This window comes from Cyrtonyx montezumae, unplaced genomic scaffold (genome assembly GCF_038088225.1).
Source record: "Cyrtonyx montezumae isolate F1298 unplaced genomic scaffold, pur_monq_1.0 scaffold_38, whole genome shotgun sequence".
Lineage (NCBI taxonomy): Eukaryota > Metazoa > Chordata > Aves > Galliformes > Odontophoridae > Cyrtonyx > Cyrtonyx montezumae.
The window spans coordinates 1,285,228-1,305,647 of NW_027072043.1; the positions used below are offsets into that span (position 1 = coordinate 1,285,228).

Consider the following 20,420-nt stretch of genomic DNA (forward strand, 5'->3'; position numbering starts at 1 on the left):
TGGATGAAGAGCGTGATCCTGTGCCAGGTGGGGCTGGACAGAAACATCCTGATTCAGTGTGCACAGCACACCCTGAGCTCCATCCCTGCACTGCTCATCAACACTCTCATCACAGCCATCGAGAGCCAGTGCGGCCCGAAAACTCGGAAGATGCTGGGCCTCCAAGAGCACAACAACGTCCAGAAGCAGTATGGCCCTGAAGAGCCCAGCACAGCCCAGGAGCAGAAGCAGGAGCAGGAGCAGGAGCAGGAGGATGGCCCCTCAGACACATCTGGTCCCACCACCTCCCCGCCCTCCAGCAGCTCTGCAGGTCCCAACGTGGAGGAGCACCTGGGCACATCCAGCGGGGCCCCGGGGGAGGATGCCTCCGAGCTCCCTGCCGCACCCAGCCCCAGGGAGTGGGAGCGGCCCAGCGAGGAGCCGGGTCTCCAGGCGGCAGGCCCCTCAGAGCAGGGCCGCAGTCCTGGCCCCTCCGCTCGCGGCTGGGGTGGGAAGCACTCGGCCGGCAGGCCCCAGCGCTCTAAGAAGAGGAGGGCTGGCAGTGCTCAGTGCGCTTCTCTGCCCTGCAAGAGGCAGTCCCCCCGGCACCTCTAGTGGGGCTGACACGCGTGTCCAATAAAAGATCAAAATGCAGAAGCACGGCTCATTTCTAGCACCTGTCCTCCAAGACGGTTCACCCTACACGCGCATGCCCTACACATGCTGGCATTATAGATCAGCACCACTGTACTGGGAGGGGAGATCCATGCTGCCTCGAGCTGGCTCCCAGTGGCCACACCCACAAACAACGGCTCAGCCAATTGGAGCCAGCGGCGGCACTGCCCTCCTTGGGGAGGATGATGTAGCAGTGGAAAGCTTGTGGGTGAGAATTATGGGGCAGGCTAGTGTGAGGGACGCTGTTGTGGGGGTGTATTATTGGCCCCCTGATCAGGAGGAGGAAGTTGATGAGGCTTTCTACAAGCAGCTGGAAGTAGCCTCACAATCTCAGGTGCTGGTTCTTATGGGGGACTACAGTTCTCCAGATATTTGTTGAGAAAGAAGCATGGCCAGGCTCACGTGCTCCAGATGGTTCCTGCAATGTGTTGTAGATAACTTTCTTACACAGGTGGTGGAGGAGCCAAAAAGGAGTGCGGTGTTCCTGGACCTTGTTCTTCCTATTAAGGATGGGCTTGATAGGGAAGTGAAGGTTAGGGACAGATTTTGGGATGTAGTGATCACGAGATGGTGGAATTCAAGATCCTGAGTGGAAGAAGCAAACCAAAAAGTAGGGTTGCTACCCTGGACTCCAGGAGAGCTGACTTCGGTCTCTTCTGGGACCTTCTTGGAGCTAACCCGTGGGCTAGTGCAGGAAATTGTTGAGAAGTGGTGTGAGCAATCTTGGATATAAAGGTTGCTATTGTTCGAAAATTAGGACGTGAACAGAACATTAACTGTGTAAATCAGCAGAAAGGAATTTACCAGAAAGAAGGAGAAGATGCATGCTTCAGCTAGAGTAGCAACTAGATGAAACAACTGGAACAAACATAACAGGTGCATGATTGTATACTGTGAGCCAATCAGATGCTGTTGTTATCCACGTGCTCAAAACACACAGTTATTATTAATAGGATATATGAACTGCGCAGGCTAGTTTATAGTGAATGCTGTAATCTAGAATGGTAACAATATAAGCTGCTATTATAAATAAACAGAGGATCACCATCAACTGCATCAGTGGAGTGATTACTCGCTTGCTGTCTGCCACAATTGGCGCCCGAACAGGAACAGACGTGTTCGTTGCACAGTCTGTGGGCACCAAAGGCGTGTTCGTTGCATGCCATGGACTTGTTTGTTGCAGTTCTGAAAGTCCAAAACCTTTGAGAAGAACTGGGACCTGGCAGATCAGCGAGGGTGGAGGTGGGCATGTTCATTGCAGTCCAGAAAGACTTGTTCCTGGCAGCCTGGAAACCGAGTGTCCTGTCAGAGAAGGGAGGGAACGTCATGAGCACTACTGCACCAAGACTAACACTAATCCATGGCAACACTCCTCCTCCACCCAATCCCCAATTCCAGCTTCCAATGATGCTGTGGCCTGGTTTAATGGCAGCAAAAGGCCAGGCTTGCCAGGGCGGTCAGAACCTGGGCAGGCACAGCTCTTGTGTCCTCACATCTTTGGAACTGGCTGAAAGACACCAGCCTGACTGGTCCGCGTATTCCCAGGATGGGGATTCCCAGAGCTTCTATCTGGATGCAGGCCCGGTGGAACCAGGCACTTTGGCAGGATGGGAACACCATGGTGCCGTAGGAGATGCTGTCCCCCACGGGGTCCATGCACATGATGCACCTGGTGTCCTGTGCTGGCACTGCTTCCACTGCCTGCTGCGGGCAGTGCTCCCAGCAGAAGGACCTGCAGGAAGGTGGGAGGGATGGGCAAGGTGAGAAGTGCTGCGAGGAGGGCAGAGGAACACCAAGGAGCCCCAGGCTCTGGCTCTGGCTCTGTCAGGCTGCTGGGAGGTGTCATGGCGCCTTCCTCGCTTCTTTGGCTGGTGCTGACAGCAGGGATTGGAGGCTCACAGATGAGGCCTGGCAGCCCTTACCAGTACTGGTGAATGTACTGGGTGACACATTCACCCTGCGAGGCACAGGGGAGATGGAAGCTGTGGTCGCATCCTCTTTCTGTGCAGGTGATGCGGGCCCCCGTCACTGGGCCCCTCACTCTGCCCTAGCTCCACCACCCTCCTGCTTGGGTGCCTGCTGCCCCTCACCCCCTGTGAGGGGTGATGATGTCAACAATGGTACCTGGGAGTGGCCATTGTGACAGATGGGGTTGGGATCAGATAAAAGGCTGCAGGGCTCAGGCCAAGCTCAGTGTGAGCTGAGGAGGTGCACTGATGACAGGAGGAAGGGGCTGCCTGAGGCTGCCCAGGGAGGAGGGCATCCCATTGCTCTGAGGACTGAGCTGTAATCTCAACCTTGTACCGCTTCTCCTGTAGGCTTGGCACAGGAGTGTGCAGAGGAGAAAGCCCAGCACTGCTGGGACAGGGAACTCTACAAGTACTCACTGTTGATATACACCATGTCCGAGGGGTCACAGGAGGCTGCTGGCTCGAGGGAGCAGGGTGAGAGAAACATCCCTACATGCATCTTCCCATCATTGGGCAGATTGCTGCTGGGGGTTTGCCTGCAGTGGAGAGGGGAGGAAAGGGCCAGCAAGGGCTTCTCTGCTCCTTGGCCAGAGGGGTTGCGGTTGGGCTATGGCTGCTTGTCGGGCCTGTTGGGCCTGCAGTGTTTCTTCGTCTCCACAGCCTCAGGCCCTGCTCTTCACATGGCCGGCACACAACAGCCCCTCGAACAGCCCTCAGAGGCAGATGGCCCGAGGGGCAAGGCACTCACTCACTGCTGTTGCTCTCTCCCCTCCAGCATGCAAGCTGTGTGGCCAGGTGGATGAGAACTCAGACATCCTTGGGCAAAAATACGAGATAAATGGGTTCTACTTCCACACTTATTGTGCGGTGAGTTCCCTTGCAGCTCCTACCATCTTCCTCCAACCAACGGTTCCATTCTTCCTGCCCTTACAACATCATGTTCTTACCCCTTGTGCAGCTATTTGCCAGTGGCCTCTGTCAACAACGAGATGAGAGGACTTTCATGTTTTCCCAAGAAGACATCATACGCACAGTTGAGCAGGCAGAGCAGACGGTGAGGACCTGAGTGGAACAGGCAGATTTGTGGCTGGAGAGGACTGGTGATCTTAACCTGCTCCTAAGAAAGCAATCCCAGCATTTCCAACAAGCTCCAGGACAAAGTCCCCTCCTTGCAGATGATGACTGTTCACCGGGCAGCTCTGCAGAGCGCAACCCAGCCATGCCTGCAGTCTGGACTCTGCCCAGTAGTGGGGGGTCAGATGCACAGGCCCTGAGCTTGTTGCTTATGGGACCTGCTCTATTCTTTCCAGCACTGCATTGTCTGTGGCAAGACGGGTGCCTCCATCACCTGCACAGAAAGAGGATGCGACCGCAGCTTCCATCTCCCCTGTGCCTCGCAGGGTGAATGTGTCACCCAGTACATTCACCAGTACTGGTAAGGGCTGCCAGGCCTCATCTGTGAGCCTCCAATCCCTGCTGTCAGCACCAGCCAAAGAAGCGAGGAAGGCGCCATGACACCTCCCAGCAGCCTGACAGAGCCAGAGCCAGAGCCTGGGGCTCCTTGAAAGACCTGCCCTCTGTGCCACCATGGAGTGGGAAGCTGCGGAAAAACTGCTTCTAAGTATTCTCTCTAGCAGAGGCAAGCAGGTATCTCCAAAAGGCATTTCAGAGCTGATAAAATGGGCCCGAAAAAATGGACATTCATCAGAGGTTGCACTGATATTCAGTGTCTCTGAGTGTCGTGAGATTGGAAATTATATGTGGAACGCAGTTACAGAAGATAAAAAGGAGGGAAAACAATTAGTATCGCTAGGCCCAACCTGGCGGGCCATTATCAATAGCTTGAACCATATGCAGGCAGAGTGTTAGATTGCAGCAGCGGCTGTCCAAGCCCTGTCTGCTCCCTCCACTCCAACTACATCTCCAACGACTATAATAAACCTGTTAGACTTTCCATCACCAGGCATAGGGCACCTCGTTTGTTCAACAGCAGCCCAAGTAAAAGCGGCATTGGAATCTTCCTCTGTAGAGGGCAGAGAGGGGGCTCAATCTGCTGAAATGACTGGTACTGAACGAGTAAAGGAGCAGGACAGCCCTGATTCGGAAGCGCTCAAACTCACTCGACGGGAAAGGGCAAATTCTTCCGACTGTTCCCCATGCCCCCCCCCTCCACCCCCGCCGCCGCCCCTTAGCACGGAAAGCAGCTCCTGACGGGACTCAATCTCAGATTCCAACCTCATCCCCGACCGGGTAGCAGGGAACTCGACACCTCCTGCTGCACCCCTGCCTCCTTCCCCCCCCTCCACCCTGCGCCGTAGCCGCTCGCCGTCTCCTCACCCCCCTCCACCACGCGCCGTTGCCGCTCGTCGCTCCCCCCCACCCTCCCCCCGCAAGCTGACCCTCTCCGCACCCTCCCCCCTCCGCAAGCCGCTATCATGCCACCCTCGGAAACTGAGCCTGACGGAGAGACTCATACAGATCTGGCGCAGTTAGAAAAGGAGATGAAATCCCTAACAGAACGACTTCGGCAACTGGAGCTTAAGATTGCAACACCTGCAGCGCCGGGGTCTCAGATGGCCATTCCATCCGCTCCACTATTGCCGATACCACCGGCAGGGCCCCGGCCAGCAGTTTCTCGTTGGTCTGGAGTTATACGGGACGCGATATTAGACGGGGAATGGCAAGCAGCCTCCCGTGTACTGTGTCCAGTCATCTATGATCAGGCTGGTACGGCTCGATGGGAGTCGCACGACTGGAAGCTATTGCAGCAGGCGAGAAAGACTGTTACTGAATACGGTTTAAAATCTGAGGCGTCTAAACAAATTATTCAGTGGATTTTTACTGCAGATGTTTTGTTACCACTTGATGTCAAAAATATTGCGCGTTTGTTATTAACACCTTCTGAACTGCTTTTATTCAATCAGGAATGGGCAGATCGGGCAGGTAAAGTCACGGCGACAACTCGTCAGCCCAACGATCCCCTTTATGGCCTTACCACTGATATGCTGATAGGTGCTGGGCAGTACAGTAGTGGGGAGGTTCAGCTCACATTCCCAAGGAATTTTCATCAGTTATCTGCCCAACTAGCCCTAGAAGCTATTTTTGCTATACCAGCAGGAAAGAGAGAGCCAGCTTTCGCTTCTGTGCGCCAAGGGGTAACTGAGCCTTTTACACATTTTGTTGATCGTATGTGGATTGCGATTTGTGATAGTGAATTACCAGAGGAGACAAAACAGCAATTATTTCGAGTAATGGTTCATGATAATGCTAATGCGGCTACCAAGTCAATTCTTGTGACCCTTCCACAAGGTGTGTTGGTAGAGGTTATGTTACAACGCATAGCGAGAACAGAACAGAGACAACAAGCATTACATATTGCCGCTGCTGTGCAAGCAGCAATAGGCAAAGGTGGGAAAGAATCACAAATTTGGGAAACCATTAAATGCTATAAGTGCGGATTGCTTGGACATATGAGGCATCAGTGTACAAAACAGGTGTGGTGTGATTAATGTAACCAACCTACACACGATTCCAAAACCTGTAGGAAGCAGGGAAACAGGAAGCGCAGCGCGAAACCCCGTCGCGCAGGGACACAAATATCTGGGCCAAGGGAACAGGATATCTCGATATCCACCGTCCACAAACCTGAGGAAGCCTTGGAGTGGATGTGGCAATAGCAGTAGATGTTCATATAACAGATACACAGGTGCAAAAGGTTCCATTAGATGCTGTGGGGCCACTATCTACCACTTGTAAACTACATGCGATACTAATGGGACGGTCCTCTCTCAGAGTATCACATGTAGTTCTAATACCAGGGGTAATTGATGCTGATTATAAAGGGGTGATTTACGCTATGGTTTTTACAGTTAATCCTCCAATCTTTATCCCTAAAGGGACTCGAATCGGGCAACTTATCCCCATTCCGGCCACTCCTCAGAATCCTGGAATGGACTGTGAGCGGTCAGGTGCTTTCGGTTCCACAGGGGCAATGGTCTGCTTAGTCACTGATCTAGGGGAGCAACCTACCATCAGTGTCACGTTATGCTGTCAATTAAAACAGATTCAGGTAACAGCATTGCTCGATTCTGGGGCTGACATTTCGATTGTGGCAACAGACAAGTGGCCCTTGGATTGGCCGACAAGGGTAGTAGCTGCAGTTAGCGGGGTGGGCGGTGCAGCTGAAACTAAACAGGCTGTTAATCCTGTAACAGTAAAAATAGTTCATGAGAGACCAGTGCCATGCTTGGTGCATGTAGCCCCTCTGCCTGGAGGATTACAAATGTTGGTTGGACGAGACATACTCAGTCAATTGGGTGTGCAACTAACAAATCAAAATTTAGGATAGTGGCCACTGTTGCGCCGCCACCGATTCCTCTTAGTTGGAAAACTGACGAGCCAGTATGGGTGGAACAGTGGCCTATGACAAAAGAGCGCATTGAAATAACACAACAATTGGTTCAAGAACAAATGATGGCAGGGCATATTCGTCCCTCTACATGTCCCTGGAATACTCCAATCTTTGTAATCCTTAAAAAATCTGGAAAATGGCGTTTACTACATGATCTCCAAAAAATTAATGATCAGATGGAGACTATGGTAACCTTACAACCTGGTATGCCATCCCTATGTATGTTGCCCAGAAACTGGCATATACTAATCATAGACCTTAAGGATTGCTTTTTTACGATTCCTATAGCAGAGCAAGATTGTAAACGTTTTGCCTTCTCAGTACCTGCCATAAACAAAATGCAACCTGCACAGAGATACGAATGGGTTGTTTTGCCGCAAGGCATTAAAAATTCTCCAATGCTGTGTCAACTTTTTGTAGCTACGGCGTTGGTACCAATCAGGCAGCAAAATCCCAATACTATTATCTATCATTATATGGATGATATCCTTTTTTGCCAGCAGGAACCATTCACAAAACAATGGGAAAAAATCATTGTTGAACATCTTAAGGAATTCAGCCTTAAGGTAGCTCCTGAGAAGGTTCAACGGTCAAGTCCTTATTTGTATCTTGGTTGGTCTTTGTCTGACGCAATGATTCGACCGCAAGTTGCACAGCTTGATGTGAATGTGTACAATGTAACTGATTTACAAACAGTTCTGGGCCATATACAGTGGTTACGACCTACAGTAGGGATCACAAATCGTCACTTAGAACCATTGGTACAATTACTTAGGAGAAAACGGTCCGCCAATACTAAAATTACCTTGACTAAGGAAGCTACTGATACATTGCAGGAAATCAGCAAAATAATCAAAGCAGGAATATCTTATAGGTATTGTCCAGACCTTAGGTTATCAGTTGTTTTCTATGTCCAAAGTACTCATGCCTTTGCAGTCGTTCGTCAATGGCAAAAAGAAAAGGGGGATGTGGGGGATATTAGGCAGCAATGTCTACAATGTTTAAGAAGGATGCCATTGACAAACAAAGAGAAAGGCAATGACAGATTACCTATATCTAATAAGCTGAGAGAATATCATTCACCACAAAGGATTGCAGAGGCAGTTTCATATCAGTCAAGCTGATGCAAGACTGATTGTGCAAACATGTCCACAATGCAGTCATCATAATGGAGGTCTTGGTATAGGGACTAACCCCAGAGGCTTAAAAGCTTTAGAAATCTGGCAGAGTGACCCATATTGTAGAATATCTACCCATATTGTAGAATTTGGCTGTTTAAAATATGTACATGTCAGTATTGATACTTTTTCAGGGATGTTGTTGGCTACTGCTGAGACGGGAGAATCAGCGAAACATGTAATTCGGCATTGGAGAGCAAGCTTTGCAATTATGGGTGTACCTAATACTATCAAGACAGATAATGGACCAGCCTATCGATCAAAATCCATTCAAGACTTTTTGCAGAAATGGGGTGTGCAGCATTTATTTGGTATCCCACACTCTCCCACAGGTCAAGCGATTATTGAACGAGCACATGCTACTTTAAAAATGCAGATATCTAAGGTACCGACAACTCTAAATATCCATGAGCATTTGTATCAAGCTCTATTTGCTTTGAACTTCTTATTTATTCGAGGGGATGCCACTAATCCCCCTGTTGTAATACATCACTCTGGTATTAGCTTACGATCAATCCAAAGATCACCCAAAGTTCAATATAGGGATCCAACAACAGGAGAATGATCTGGACCAGCCACACTAATCTTCTCCGGTAGGGTTTATTCTTGTGTCTCTACAGATCAGAATGGACCAATTTGGATTCCTGCTCACTGTGTTCGCCCTTGGCATGACCAGAAATAACTACATCACATGAGATAAAAGCACACTATCTTACTTCAATTTGGCATATGATTCTAACAGAGAAATATCACTCAACAGATATTTAAGTTCACTGATTCCTTTAATTAGCACTTATATTAGTAACCAAAAAGCCCTTGACAGAAGAATGATCTTGGGAAGGAACAAAGTATTCTGAAAAAAGTATGCTTTAGGGCAACTGATATTTATTACTGTAAATATTTTTAGATAGAGCTAACCTTGGTAGTTTATTCTGTTTTGCAAGCAGGTGTTCCTTTTGGGTTCTGCATCATGCACTGGCCACGCATATGCAGTGTACAAATGGAAAAAACTTTGCAAACTCTGAGAAGAATTAAAGTTGGAGGAAATCTGTGATGGGTGAGAGAGGAAAAGTGCACCTTGAAGCAGGGGACGCCTTGCTAGCACTGCCTTTCGCATCTACCACTGGTATGTTCCTTTTCTCTATTCTTTCTGGTGATTTGCCATTTCACAAGGGTTAATAGCTAATAATGCACTTGTTTAAGGAGTTTCTGCTTCGTGCTTACTCCTATCTGAAAATAGATGTCTGCATGTGTCTGAGTGTATGTTGACTTAAACTTTAACCCTTTGTGCTACTCTGACTGTGCAGTTTGCTTGCTCCTGTTCTTGAGATGTCCTGTTTCTCAGATCCAGCATATCCTGAAACAGCACCACTCGAGTTTTAATCGCAGTCACCAAGTTAGGATGTTAGCTAGCAAAGGAAAATTATACCACCAGTGATGCTCTAGCAGGTTTACCCACTGATATTGATTCTGTCTGAAAGGCAACTTAACAAAGTTGTGCCACCACTGATCTTCCATTATTAACCAAAGGTATGATGGTGAAGATTTTAAGGGCACGTGCTATATGAATTATAGGGAACATTAGAAAACCACTATATCAAAGTATATAAAAATTAAAAGATTCTTCCTAATCAATTACTGAGTCACATAGAATGATACCCTCAGGGACTCTTTTTCAGGTTGCAGGAACTTAAGCCATAGGTAGAATATATGTTTGTTCTTTTGGTAATAAGTTTAATACTATTTCTTGTCATTATGATATGATTGCCTTGTATCTTTTCTTACATTCAGCGTGTTAACTATTGAAACTTTGACTAAGTTGTGATAGCCTAAATGAACCTTTCAATGCTGTTACAAAGTTTTACACAAAACGAAGAAAGCTGAAGGTCAGGTGATTGGGATGCTGTGTACAAGGTGTAGTTATGTTACTAATGCGGTTTGTGATTTTGCAGTAAATTTATACTTGACATTGTAAAATGCTTACTGTCCAAACTACTTTCTGCTGTTTTGTTAGCGCAAAAAGAAAAAGGGGAAATTGTGGAGAACTGGCTTGGGAAAGGAGGTTGTGTGTGCTTATCTTTGTAGCAGTGCGAACAAAACAGCATGTTCAGATCACTGAATTTTGAGAAGTAGTGCACCGTTGACCAGGCAACGATGAGGGAGTAAGTTTGCGGTGGAACCGGATGGCCCTGATGGTACGTGTGGGAAAAGAAGAACTAATTGGACACTACTTATCTTGCAAGGACAGAGCAAGAACCACTGCTTAACAATTATTCTAAAAATAGCATATGTTCAAGGGGTATAAAAGTATGTAACCTGCACAATAAAGTTGGCTCAGCTGCATAATCATATTGATGTCTCTCTGAGTCCTTGCATCGGCATCTTAAGAAGATCGTTCCAGCGCGGCCGTGGGTCATCCTCCTGGGGTCACCGCAACATGAAAGGATTTCTGGTTTGAGAGAAATTTGTATCTCTGCAGCTTCAAATGTTTCAGATTTTGTGTCCTAGTGCAGGGAACATTTTGGACATGATTTGTCATCATCACAGCTCACACTGTGAGAAATTTTGACAAAAAAGCTTTGACTCGCCACAGTGCTTTCCACTGTCTCCACTTACCTGGTGTGTCCTTGAAATGTATGCCTAATCTGGAAATCTTTCCTTGTTTCCTAGCATTTGTGAAGTAAAGAAACATTTCAATTGTTGCTTTTTGCAGCAGTTCGGTGTATATGGAGTGTTTACAGCCAGGTTTATGGAGACATCCCGCTTTGGGCTGCATTTCCCAAGTCTCCATGCAGGCATAACACAGGAAATGAGCTTTGACAGACAGCAGCAGAAGAGCAGAGCCTGGTTGCTGCTGGTAGTGGTAGTGGTACAAGCAGCACGGATGTCTGTAGGTTGACTTATGAAGGTGTGAGTGTTCCATGACCGCGTCTCTGTGCTATAAAGATGGGCTGGACCCCAGATTATGATATAAATTACCTGATATTACAATATAAAATTGAAATATAAAATACCTGAGTTACCTTAGTTGAGAGGGTCTGCTTTTAAGATACTTATTCTGCATATGATTGGGCACCACCGTGCTATATAAGTTTTGGTATAAAAATATACACTGTAGGTCCCATTAGTGCACATACGTTGTTTTAGCCATAGTGACAGCATTCATCCAAGTGCTGGAGATCTTGCTTAGTATCTCCACTAAAGTAGGTATAATTTTGAGAGAGACAATGCCTACGGGATAGCTGTTTTACACAAATTTCCCATACAACTTGATGTCTATGTTTAGATTTTGAATGCTGTTTCACCTTAAGCCATCCCGAAGGAATCTGCAGGTGGGATGCAACACTCAGAAAGAAAGATATTCACCAAATGCTAACAGAAGAATATTTCCGAAAAGCACCAAGATAATGCTGGCAGGAGAAAGGAAAAGATCGACTGGGCAGTCCTGAAGCAAGAAGAGAATGCCAAACCCAATTTCTGCATAACGCACTAGTGAAACATCTACAGTTTACTGGGGAAGAAACAGAGGAAACATATAAACAGTTAGAGCTGCTTTAATCAGAACAAAAGAAAGACCCATGCATTAATGTCAAATGTAGAGCATAAAGAGTGGGCAGGAATGAAGGGGAAGGTACAGCAGATTAGCAACAAGAAAAGAAGGCAATATGTGAAACATGGGTGGGGGCTGTGGGGAGCGGACAGCCCATAGTGATGTCCCCAAGAAGCGGGCTGTGACATCGCCAGGAAGCAGATTTTGCTTAGCCCTCAGTGCTCATCCTGGGGTGCTGGCAGAACCTGACTCATTCTGGCTCGTTCCTGGCCCCTGCTCAGCAGCTCTGTGAGGCTTGTCGGTCGAGCAAGGATTTGGTTGTGCTGTGCTGGGTCGTGCCTGGGGCTGCTTGCAGCATCTCAGCGCCTGACCCTGCAGTACTGCTTGTGTTTCCCTGGTTCTGCCTAGTGCAGGCAACCAGGACTCCACGGAGCACACTCGCAGCAGCGGACGTGAGTGGTGTGGGGACACCTGGGGCGAGCATGGGGAGACTGGCCCTGGGCCAGCGCGGAGCACGAGACAGCCCAGTCAAGGGCTTGGGAGGGCTTCCTGTGAGAAACTGCCTGAGGACTTTCACACTCTGGGGCAGCAATTGAGCGTGACCTCTGTTCCTCTTCCAGAGTGCAAAACCACTGCTGCAGCTCCGGTGAGGGAGAAAACTCGTCATCCTCAGTTCTCCCAGCTCGCTGCAGCGAGAGGAGCATGTCCGCAGAAGAGGCGTGGATGTGTGCCATCTGGTGTGATGTGTGGGGGTCCCAACGTGGAGGAGCACCTGGGCACATCCAGCGGGGCCCTGGGCGAGGATGCCTCCGAGCTCCCCGCCGCACCCAGCCCCAGGGAGCGGGAGCGGCCCAGCGAGGAGCCGGGTCTCCAGGCGACAGGCCCCTCAGAGCAGGGCTGCAGCCGTGGCCCCTCCGCTCACGGCTGGGGTGGGAAGCACTCGGCCGGCAGGCCCCGGCGCTCTACGAAGGGGAGGGCCAGCAGTGCCCAGTGCACTTCTCTGCCCTGCAAGAGGCGGTCCCCAAGGCACCACTAGTGGGGCTGACACGCGTGTCCAATAAAAGATCAAAACGCAGAAGCACGGCTCATTTCTGGCACCTGTCCTCCGAGATGGTTCACCCTACACGCACATGCCCTACACGTGCTGGCATTATAGATCAGCACCACTTTACTGGGAGGGGAGATCCATGCCGCCTTGAGCCGGCTCCCAGTGGCCACACCCGCAAACAACGGCTCAGCCAATTGGAGCCAGCGGCGGCACTGCCCTCCTTGGAGAGGATGATGTAGCAGTGGAAAGCTTGTGGGTGAGAATTATGGGGCAGGCTAGTGTGCGGGACGCTGTTGTGGGGGTGTATTATTGGCCCCCTGATCAGGAGGAGGAAGTTGATGAGTGTCATGGTTTTATGATTTTCGGTACTGGTATTCCATATCATAACATCATGTAGTGCATTTAGAGTTAAAGAGTTAATGCTCCAGCTCCATGGATCATCGATAGTTCCAGGTATCCCTGTCTCAGAAGAGAAGAAGAACTCCATTCCCCAGAGGACTTTGCGATGCTTTGCGTTCTTACGTGTTTACGCTCAGAGGGAAAGATAAAAACTGTCTGCAGTCACGGGACACTTTCTTTTCCTTTGGGATCGACTCAGCAGTGGATGCTCGCTGCCGTCTCGCCTTCAGCGTTAGCGTAAGGCCTTTGGTTTATTGGACACACTCTCTTGCTCATTTTATTTGATTTATTAGCTTTAATTCCAATTATATTGTATTATATTGTGTTATTTTGCTTTCCGATATCTTATTTAGTAAATTAGCTTTCCTCCTCAGATCATTGCTGCTGTTTTGTTTCTAGGCCCATCTCCCTTTTCCCTTTTCCCTTTCCCCCTTCCCCTTTCCTGGGGCGTGGGTCCGTGGGTCCCCTGCACCAATCGTCACGGAACCGGGCCCAACCTGCCCATAAACCGGTGACAATGAGGCTTCCTACAAGCAGCTGGAAGTAGCCTCACCATCTCAGGTGCTGGTTCTTATGGGGGACTACAGTTCTCCAGATATTTGCTGAGAAAGGAGCATGGCCAGGCTCACGTGCTCCAGATGTTTCCTGCAATGTGTTGAAGATAACTTCCTTACACAGGTGGTGGAGGAGCCAAAAAGGAGTGCGGTGTTCCTGGACCTTGTTCTTCCTATTAAGGATGGGCTTGATAGGGAAGTGAAGGTTAGGGGCAGAGTTTGGGATGTAGTGATCACGAGATGGTGGAATTCAAGACACTGAGTGGAAGAAGCAAACCAAAAAGTAGGGTTGCTACCCTGGACTCCAGGAGAGCTGACTTTGGCCTCTTCTGGGACCTTCTTGGAGCTAACCCGTGGGCTAGTGCAGGAAATTGTTGAGAAGTGGTGTGAGCAATCTCAGATATAAAGGTTGCTATTGTTTGAAAATTAGGACGTGAACAGAACATTAACTGTGTAAATCAGCAGAAAGGAATTTACCAGAAAGAAGGAGAAGATGCATGCTTCAGCTAGAGTAGCAACTAGATGAAACAACTGGAACAAACATAACAGGTGCATGATTGTAAACTGTGAGCCAATCAGATGCTGTCGTTATCCACGTGCTCAAAACACACGGTTATTATTAATAGGATATATGAACTGCGCAGGCTATTTTTAGTGAATGCTGTAATCTAGAATGGTAACAATATAAGCTGCTATTATAAATAAACAGAGGATCACCATCAACTGCTTCAGTGGAGTGATAACCCGCTTGCTGTCTGCCACAATTGGCGCCCGAACAGGAACAGACGTGTTCGTTGCACAGTCTGTGGGCACCAAAGGCGTGTTCGTTGCATGCCATGCACTTGTTTGTTGCAGTTCTGAAAGTCCAAAACCTCTGTGAAGAACTGGGACCCGGCAGATCAGCGAGGGTGAAGGTGGGCATGTTCATTGCAGTCCAGAAAGACTTGTTCCTGGCAGCCTGGAAACTGAGTGTAGGCCGACTCGAGCCTCCGTAGGTAAGCAGCTGTTACGGAAATGGATGCTACTATCAGCCTCCTATCAACTATCTAAGAGAGGGAAGGAGGTGCCTGCAAACTCTTTGCAAGCCTTAGTCCAGTGGACACAGGAGCACAAAAAGTGCATTCAAACACCATTACTATTTAACCCTGAAGAATGGCGTGAAGTAGCTGGGTGGACATGTGGGTGCAGCACACTATAGAGATGTACTTGGCTAGTGGAGGACATGATTATGTGAGGATAGGCTAAGGCCTAAGGCCTACGGGCCGTGGTGCGCATGATACAGACTCTGGTCAGTCACGGTCCTTGACAAAGTCAGCAAGAAAAGGGAGATGCATAAGCAGAAAAAGAGGTGTACTAGCAGATGAGCAAAAAGTTACAATTTAAGGAGGGGTAAGAAACTGCCTGCTGCCAACAAATCAGAGAAGAAACTTAGGTGCATGATTGCCTCACACTAACCTCTTACTGACCAATCGATTATGGAGGCGTTACATGTGATTCACACCTGCAACCAATCAGGAGTATGCTACGTATTCTTTAAGAGTTGTATTTTTTCCAATAAACTGTCACTGCTACCACTTCCATAAAGTGGCAGAGTCCATTCTTTTTCTGCTGACAACACTCAGTTGCCCAGTGGCATCGCTGGGGCCGACTGTTGATGTTGGTACCCAGGAGCAGCTTCACTCCTGGGCCAGCTGTATCCTCCTGGACAGCTCCTGCGGCATCTTCAGGGCCGGCTCTGGGACTCTGCAACCTGACATTGCAGAGGGGAGTAGCTTTGAGTCTGGGCCCACTGTCCCTGTCTGGAACGGAGGTTGCATCCAAATGCCAGGGAGGGCCTCGAAGACTCTGACATCACCTGGCTGGCCAAGTTCAGGGCAGTGTTACAGCAGGCACCACGCTGTCTTTGGGGCTCATTAAAGGTATTCTCATCCCGGGGTAAACATGAGGAGACTCTCCGATGGTCTGTCACACGCTGATACAGCAGAGCTGATCCCAGCTCTGAGAATGCCAGCACTCACTGGCACCGCAGCACACGTGCCTCTCTTGAAGTGATTCATATGCACCATTGTCCTCACACGTTGGTATCTTGTCAGAGAAGGGAGGGAACGTCATGAGCACTCTTTCTGTGCAGGTGATGGGGGCCCCCGTTACTGGGCTTCTCACTCTGCCCTGCCTGTACCACCCTCTGCTTGGGTGCCTGGTGCCCCTCACCCCCTGTGAGGGGTGATGATGTCACAAATGGTGGCTGGGAGTGGCCATTGTGACAGGCAGGGTGGGGATCAGATAAAAGGCTGCGGGGCTCAGGCCAAGCTCAGTGTGAGCTGAGGAGGTGCGCTGACCGCAGGAGGAAGCGGCAGCCTGAGACTGCCCAGGGAGGAGGGCATCCCATTGCTCTGAGGACTGAGCTGTAATCTCAACCTTGTACCGCTTCTCCCGTAGGCTTGGCACAGGAGTGTGCAGAGGAGAAAGCCCAGGGCTGCTGGGACAGGGAACTCTGCAAGTACTCACTGTTGATATACACCATGTCCGAGGGGTCACAGGAGGCTGCCGGCTCGAGGGAGCAGGGTGAGAGCAACGTATCCCTACATGCATCTTCCCATCATTGGGCAGATTGCTGCTGGGGGTCTGCCTGCAGTGGAGAGGGGAGGAAGGGGCTGGCAAGGGCTCCTCTGCTCCTTGGCCAGAGGGGCTGCGGTTGGGCTATGCTGCTTGCCGGCCGTGTTGGGCCTGCAGTGTTTCTTCGTCTCCACAGCCTCGGGCCCTGCTCTTCACATGGCCGGCACACAACAGCCCCTCAAACAGCCCTCAGAGGCAGATGACCCCATGGGCAAGGCACTCACTCACTTCTGTTGCTCTCTCCCCTCCAGCATGCAAGCTGTGTGGCCAGGTGGATGAGAACTCAGATATCATTGGGCAAAAATATAATTTAAATGGGTTCTACTTACACACTTATTGTGCGGTGAGTTCCCTTGCAGCTCCTACCATCTTCCTCCAACCAATGGTTCCATTCTTCCTGCCCTTACAACATCATGTTCTTACCCTTGTGCAGCTATTTGCCAGTGGCCTCTGTCAACAACAAGATGAGAGGACTTTCATGTTTTCCCAAGACGACATCATACGCACAGTTGAGCAGGCAGAGCAGACGGTGAGGACCTGAGTGGAACAGGCAGATTTGTGGCTGGAGAGGACTGGTGATCTTAATCTGCTCCTAAGAAAGCAATCCCAGCATTTCCAACAAGCTCCAGGACAAAGTCCCCCCCTTGCAGATGATGCCTGCTCACCGGGCCGCTCTGCAGAGCATGACCCAGCCATGCCTGCATTCTGGGCTCTGCCCAGTTGTGGGGGGTCAGATGCACAGGCCCTGAGCTTGTTGCTTATGGGACCTGCTCTGTTCTTTCCAGCACTGCATTGTCTGTGGCAAGACGGGCGCCTCCATCACCTGCGCAGAAACAGGATGCGACCGCAGCTTCCATCTCCCCTGTGCCTCGCAGGGTGAATGTGTCACCCAGTACATTCACCAGTACAGGTAAGGGCTGCCAGGCCTCATCTGTGAGCCTCCAACCCCTGCTGTCAGCACCAGCCAAAGAAGCGAGGAAGGCGCCATGACACCTCCCAGCAACCTGACACAGCCAGAGCCAGAGCCTGGGGCTCCTTGGTGTTCCTCTGCCCTCCCTGCAGCACTTCTCACCTTGCCCATCCCTCTCACCTTCCCGCAGGTCTTTCTGCTGGGAGCACTGCCCACAGCAGCCAGTGGAGGCAGTGCCACCGCAGGACACCAGGTGCATCATGTGCATGGACCCCGTGGGGGACAGCATCTCCTACAGCACCATGGTGTGCCCATGCTGCCAAAGTGCCTGGTTCCACCGGGCCTGCATCCAGGTAGGAGGCCTCCCCTTGCCTGTTGGGCACGGCAGGAGCTTAGCAGCACCAGATCCTGTTCATGCTCATGCTTCTTGTGTTTCTGCTGCAGGAACAGGCCCTGTGTGCTGGGATTTTGTGCTTCCGGTGTCCCATTTGTGGAGACAGGGGCATCTTTTGCCTACTCATGATCATCCTGGGAATACGCGTACCAGTCAGGTTGGTGTCTTTCAGCCATTTCCCAAGATGTGAGGACACAAGAGCTGTGCTTGCCCAGGTTCTGACAGCCCCTGCAGGCCTGGCCCTTTGCTGCCATTAAACCAGGCCTCAGCATCATTGGAAGCTGGAACTGGGGATTGGGTGGAGGAGGAGGGATGCCATGGATTAGTTTTCGTCCTGGTGCAGTAGTGCTCATGACGTTCCCTCTTTTCTCTGACAGGATACCAACGTGGGAGGAGAATGATGCATATGCATCACTTCAAGAGAGGCACGGGCGCTGCGATGCCAGCGAGTGCTGTTACCCACAAGGCAGGGAGCAGGCAGAGAGAGCGGGGTGAGTTACCTCAGAAGCCCTCTAGGGCTCTGCGTGGGATCGCAGCCTCAGTGTGGGGTTGGGGAGCACAGACTGAGCAGCAGAGGTGTGCTGGGCTCTCCCTGGCTCAGATGACTTAGTACTCATGTCCACAACCCGTTTGTTTCCCCAGGCCCTGGGAGCTGCTGCTCTGCAGCTCCTGCGCTGCACAGGGCACCCATCGGCGCTGCTCCGACTTGAGTGAGAGTGCCTCCACCTGGGAGTGCAATGTCTGTGCTGGAGAGGGCACCGGTAAGAGGCAAACAGCTGTGTGCTGCATGCTCAGGGCGGTCTTGCTCACGTCCCTCTACCCTGGAGACCTTGGAGCCAATCCCACCCCCAGGCAGGGTTCAATCCTGCTCACCTTCCTGCCTCCTTTACAGACTCCAGCACTACCAGCCAACGGGGACTGGGGCCATCCCAAGGCTCCCCAGCACTGGAGAGTAGTACTTCCAGCACCTCCAGCCAGGAAACATCGAGGCCAGATGGTTCTCGTGTGCCTGAGAGCAGCGGCCTGTCCAGACAGCGTGGGACAGACCATGGGAGAATCTCCCCACGTTTACCTCAGAATGAGAATAGCTTTAATGAGCTCCGAGGACAACGTGGGAGCTGCCATAACTCTGCCCCGGACTTGGACAGCTGGGAGGTGTCAGAGGCCACGAGGCCCTCCCCGGCACATGTCTACAACCTCCGACCCAGACGGGGAGGGCGGGCCCGGACACGAAGCCGCTCTCCGCTGCAGTGCCAGGTCCCAGATACCCCAAGCTGGCCCCGAACACACCGTGGGAGCAGGCAAACACCAACCCCAAGTGCAGAGAGCTGCACTCACAGCAACAGACAACGGGAAGCACCGGGGCCCTCGAGGGGTTCCACAGTGGCTGATGGAGCCCAGTGTGCGCAGACAGGGAGGGCCCAGACTCGGAGCTGCTCCCCTCTCCGACGTCGTCGTGATGCAGAGTCCCAGAGCCAGCCTTGTTTACGCCATGGGAGTCGGTCCAGGAGGACAGAGCCAGCCCAGGAGCGAAGCCGCTCCCGGGTACCACGTCGGGCCCGGAACAGCAACAGCCGGTCCCGACAACGCCACAGGAGCAGCAGTTGATGACATCTTCGGGGTGCTTCCAGTAGCATATGGGCCAGGACCTGGTTGGACCATTGAACCTGACGACCTTTCTATTTTTTTCTAACCTTAATGACTCAGCAAATCTAAATGTACTTGAGACGATGTCGAAGGAGCAGATAAAAGGCTGCGGGACTCAGGCCAATCTCACTGTGAGCTGGTGAGGTGAGCGGAGGGCAGGAGGAAGGGGCTGCCTGAGGCTGCCCAGGAAGGAGGGGTTCCCAACATACGGGGACCTGAGCTGTAAGGTCACCCTTGTCCCATTTGTCCCTTAAGATTGTGTGGAGTATAAAGTCCAATACTGCTGGAACAAGGACTCTGAGAGTACTTGCCGTCAACGTGCACCGTGTCCGCAGGGATGCAGGAGGCCACCAGCTGGAGGGAGCGGGCTGAGAGCAACGTATCCCTACATGCAGTACCTGCTGCCGGGCAGAGGGCTTCTGGGGGTCTGCCTGCGCTGGAGAGAGGAGGAAGGGGAAGGTAAGGGCTCCCTTGCTGCTGTGGGCAGGGCCTCTCTGCTCCTTGGCCAAGTGGGGTCACGGTTGGGCTGTGGCTGCTGTCTGGTACCGCTGGGCCTGCAGTGCCCCTTCCCCTCCACGTCTGCATGTGGAAATCAATGGATTCCATGACAACTCCACGAGAATCGTATTGAGAAGATCCTTTACTCTGAACAACCACTGGATATAGAGTCAGTTCCCGGCACAACCAACTTTGGATTGGGCCACGTCAGCCAAGTGGCTACTTCTGATTCATTGCTTTGCTCTTCCTTGTTCCTTCTCATTCGTCCTACTCCTTTTCACCTTTCCAGACTCTGTGGTCCCATCTGCTGTATCGATGAATGTCTCCTGGCCTTCATCTGACCCCAACTGTCACATCTTCTATTATAGTCCTATATATAGTCTTATTCTAATCTATTATATATAGTCCTATTCTAATCCATAGTCCTAATCATATTATAGTCCTATATATAGTCCTATTCTAATCCTCATCAATTCCCCCTTTGTTTTTGCACTAACATTGTTCCGTTGAAAGCTTTTGTGATCTTATTATTTAAGAACAACAAAAGGAATAATCCTGAGGATAACAATAATAAGAACATCAGTAAGCCAT

General features: G+C 50.7%; 1 protein-coding gene across 1 annotated transcript; it reads left to right on the forward strand.

Annotated features, from left to right (window-relative positions):
• Positions 1-2,308: 2,308 nt before the first annotated feature.
• On the forward strand, positions 2,309-19,292 carry LOC136054536 (uncharacterized). The gene is given in 17 exon segments (XM_065745827.1): positions 2,309-2,414; positions 2,706-2,774; positions 2,973-3,098; positions 3,400-3,491; positions 3,583-3,678; positions 3,935-4,059; positions 12,172-12,215; positions 12,384-12,692; positions 16,204-16,329; positions 16,632-16,723; positions 16,814-16,909; positions 17,166-17,290; positions 17,481-17,669; positions 17,671-17,841; positions 18,062-18,175; positions 18,327-18,445; positions 18,541-19,292. Coding segments are annotated over 17 exon segments (2,751 nt in total).
• The last annotated feature ends 1,128 nt before the right edge of the window (positions 19,293-20,420 follow it).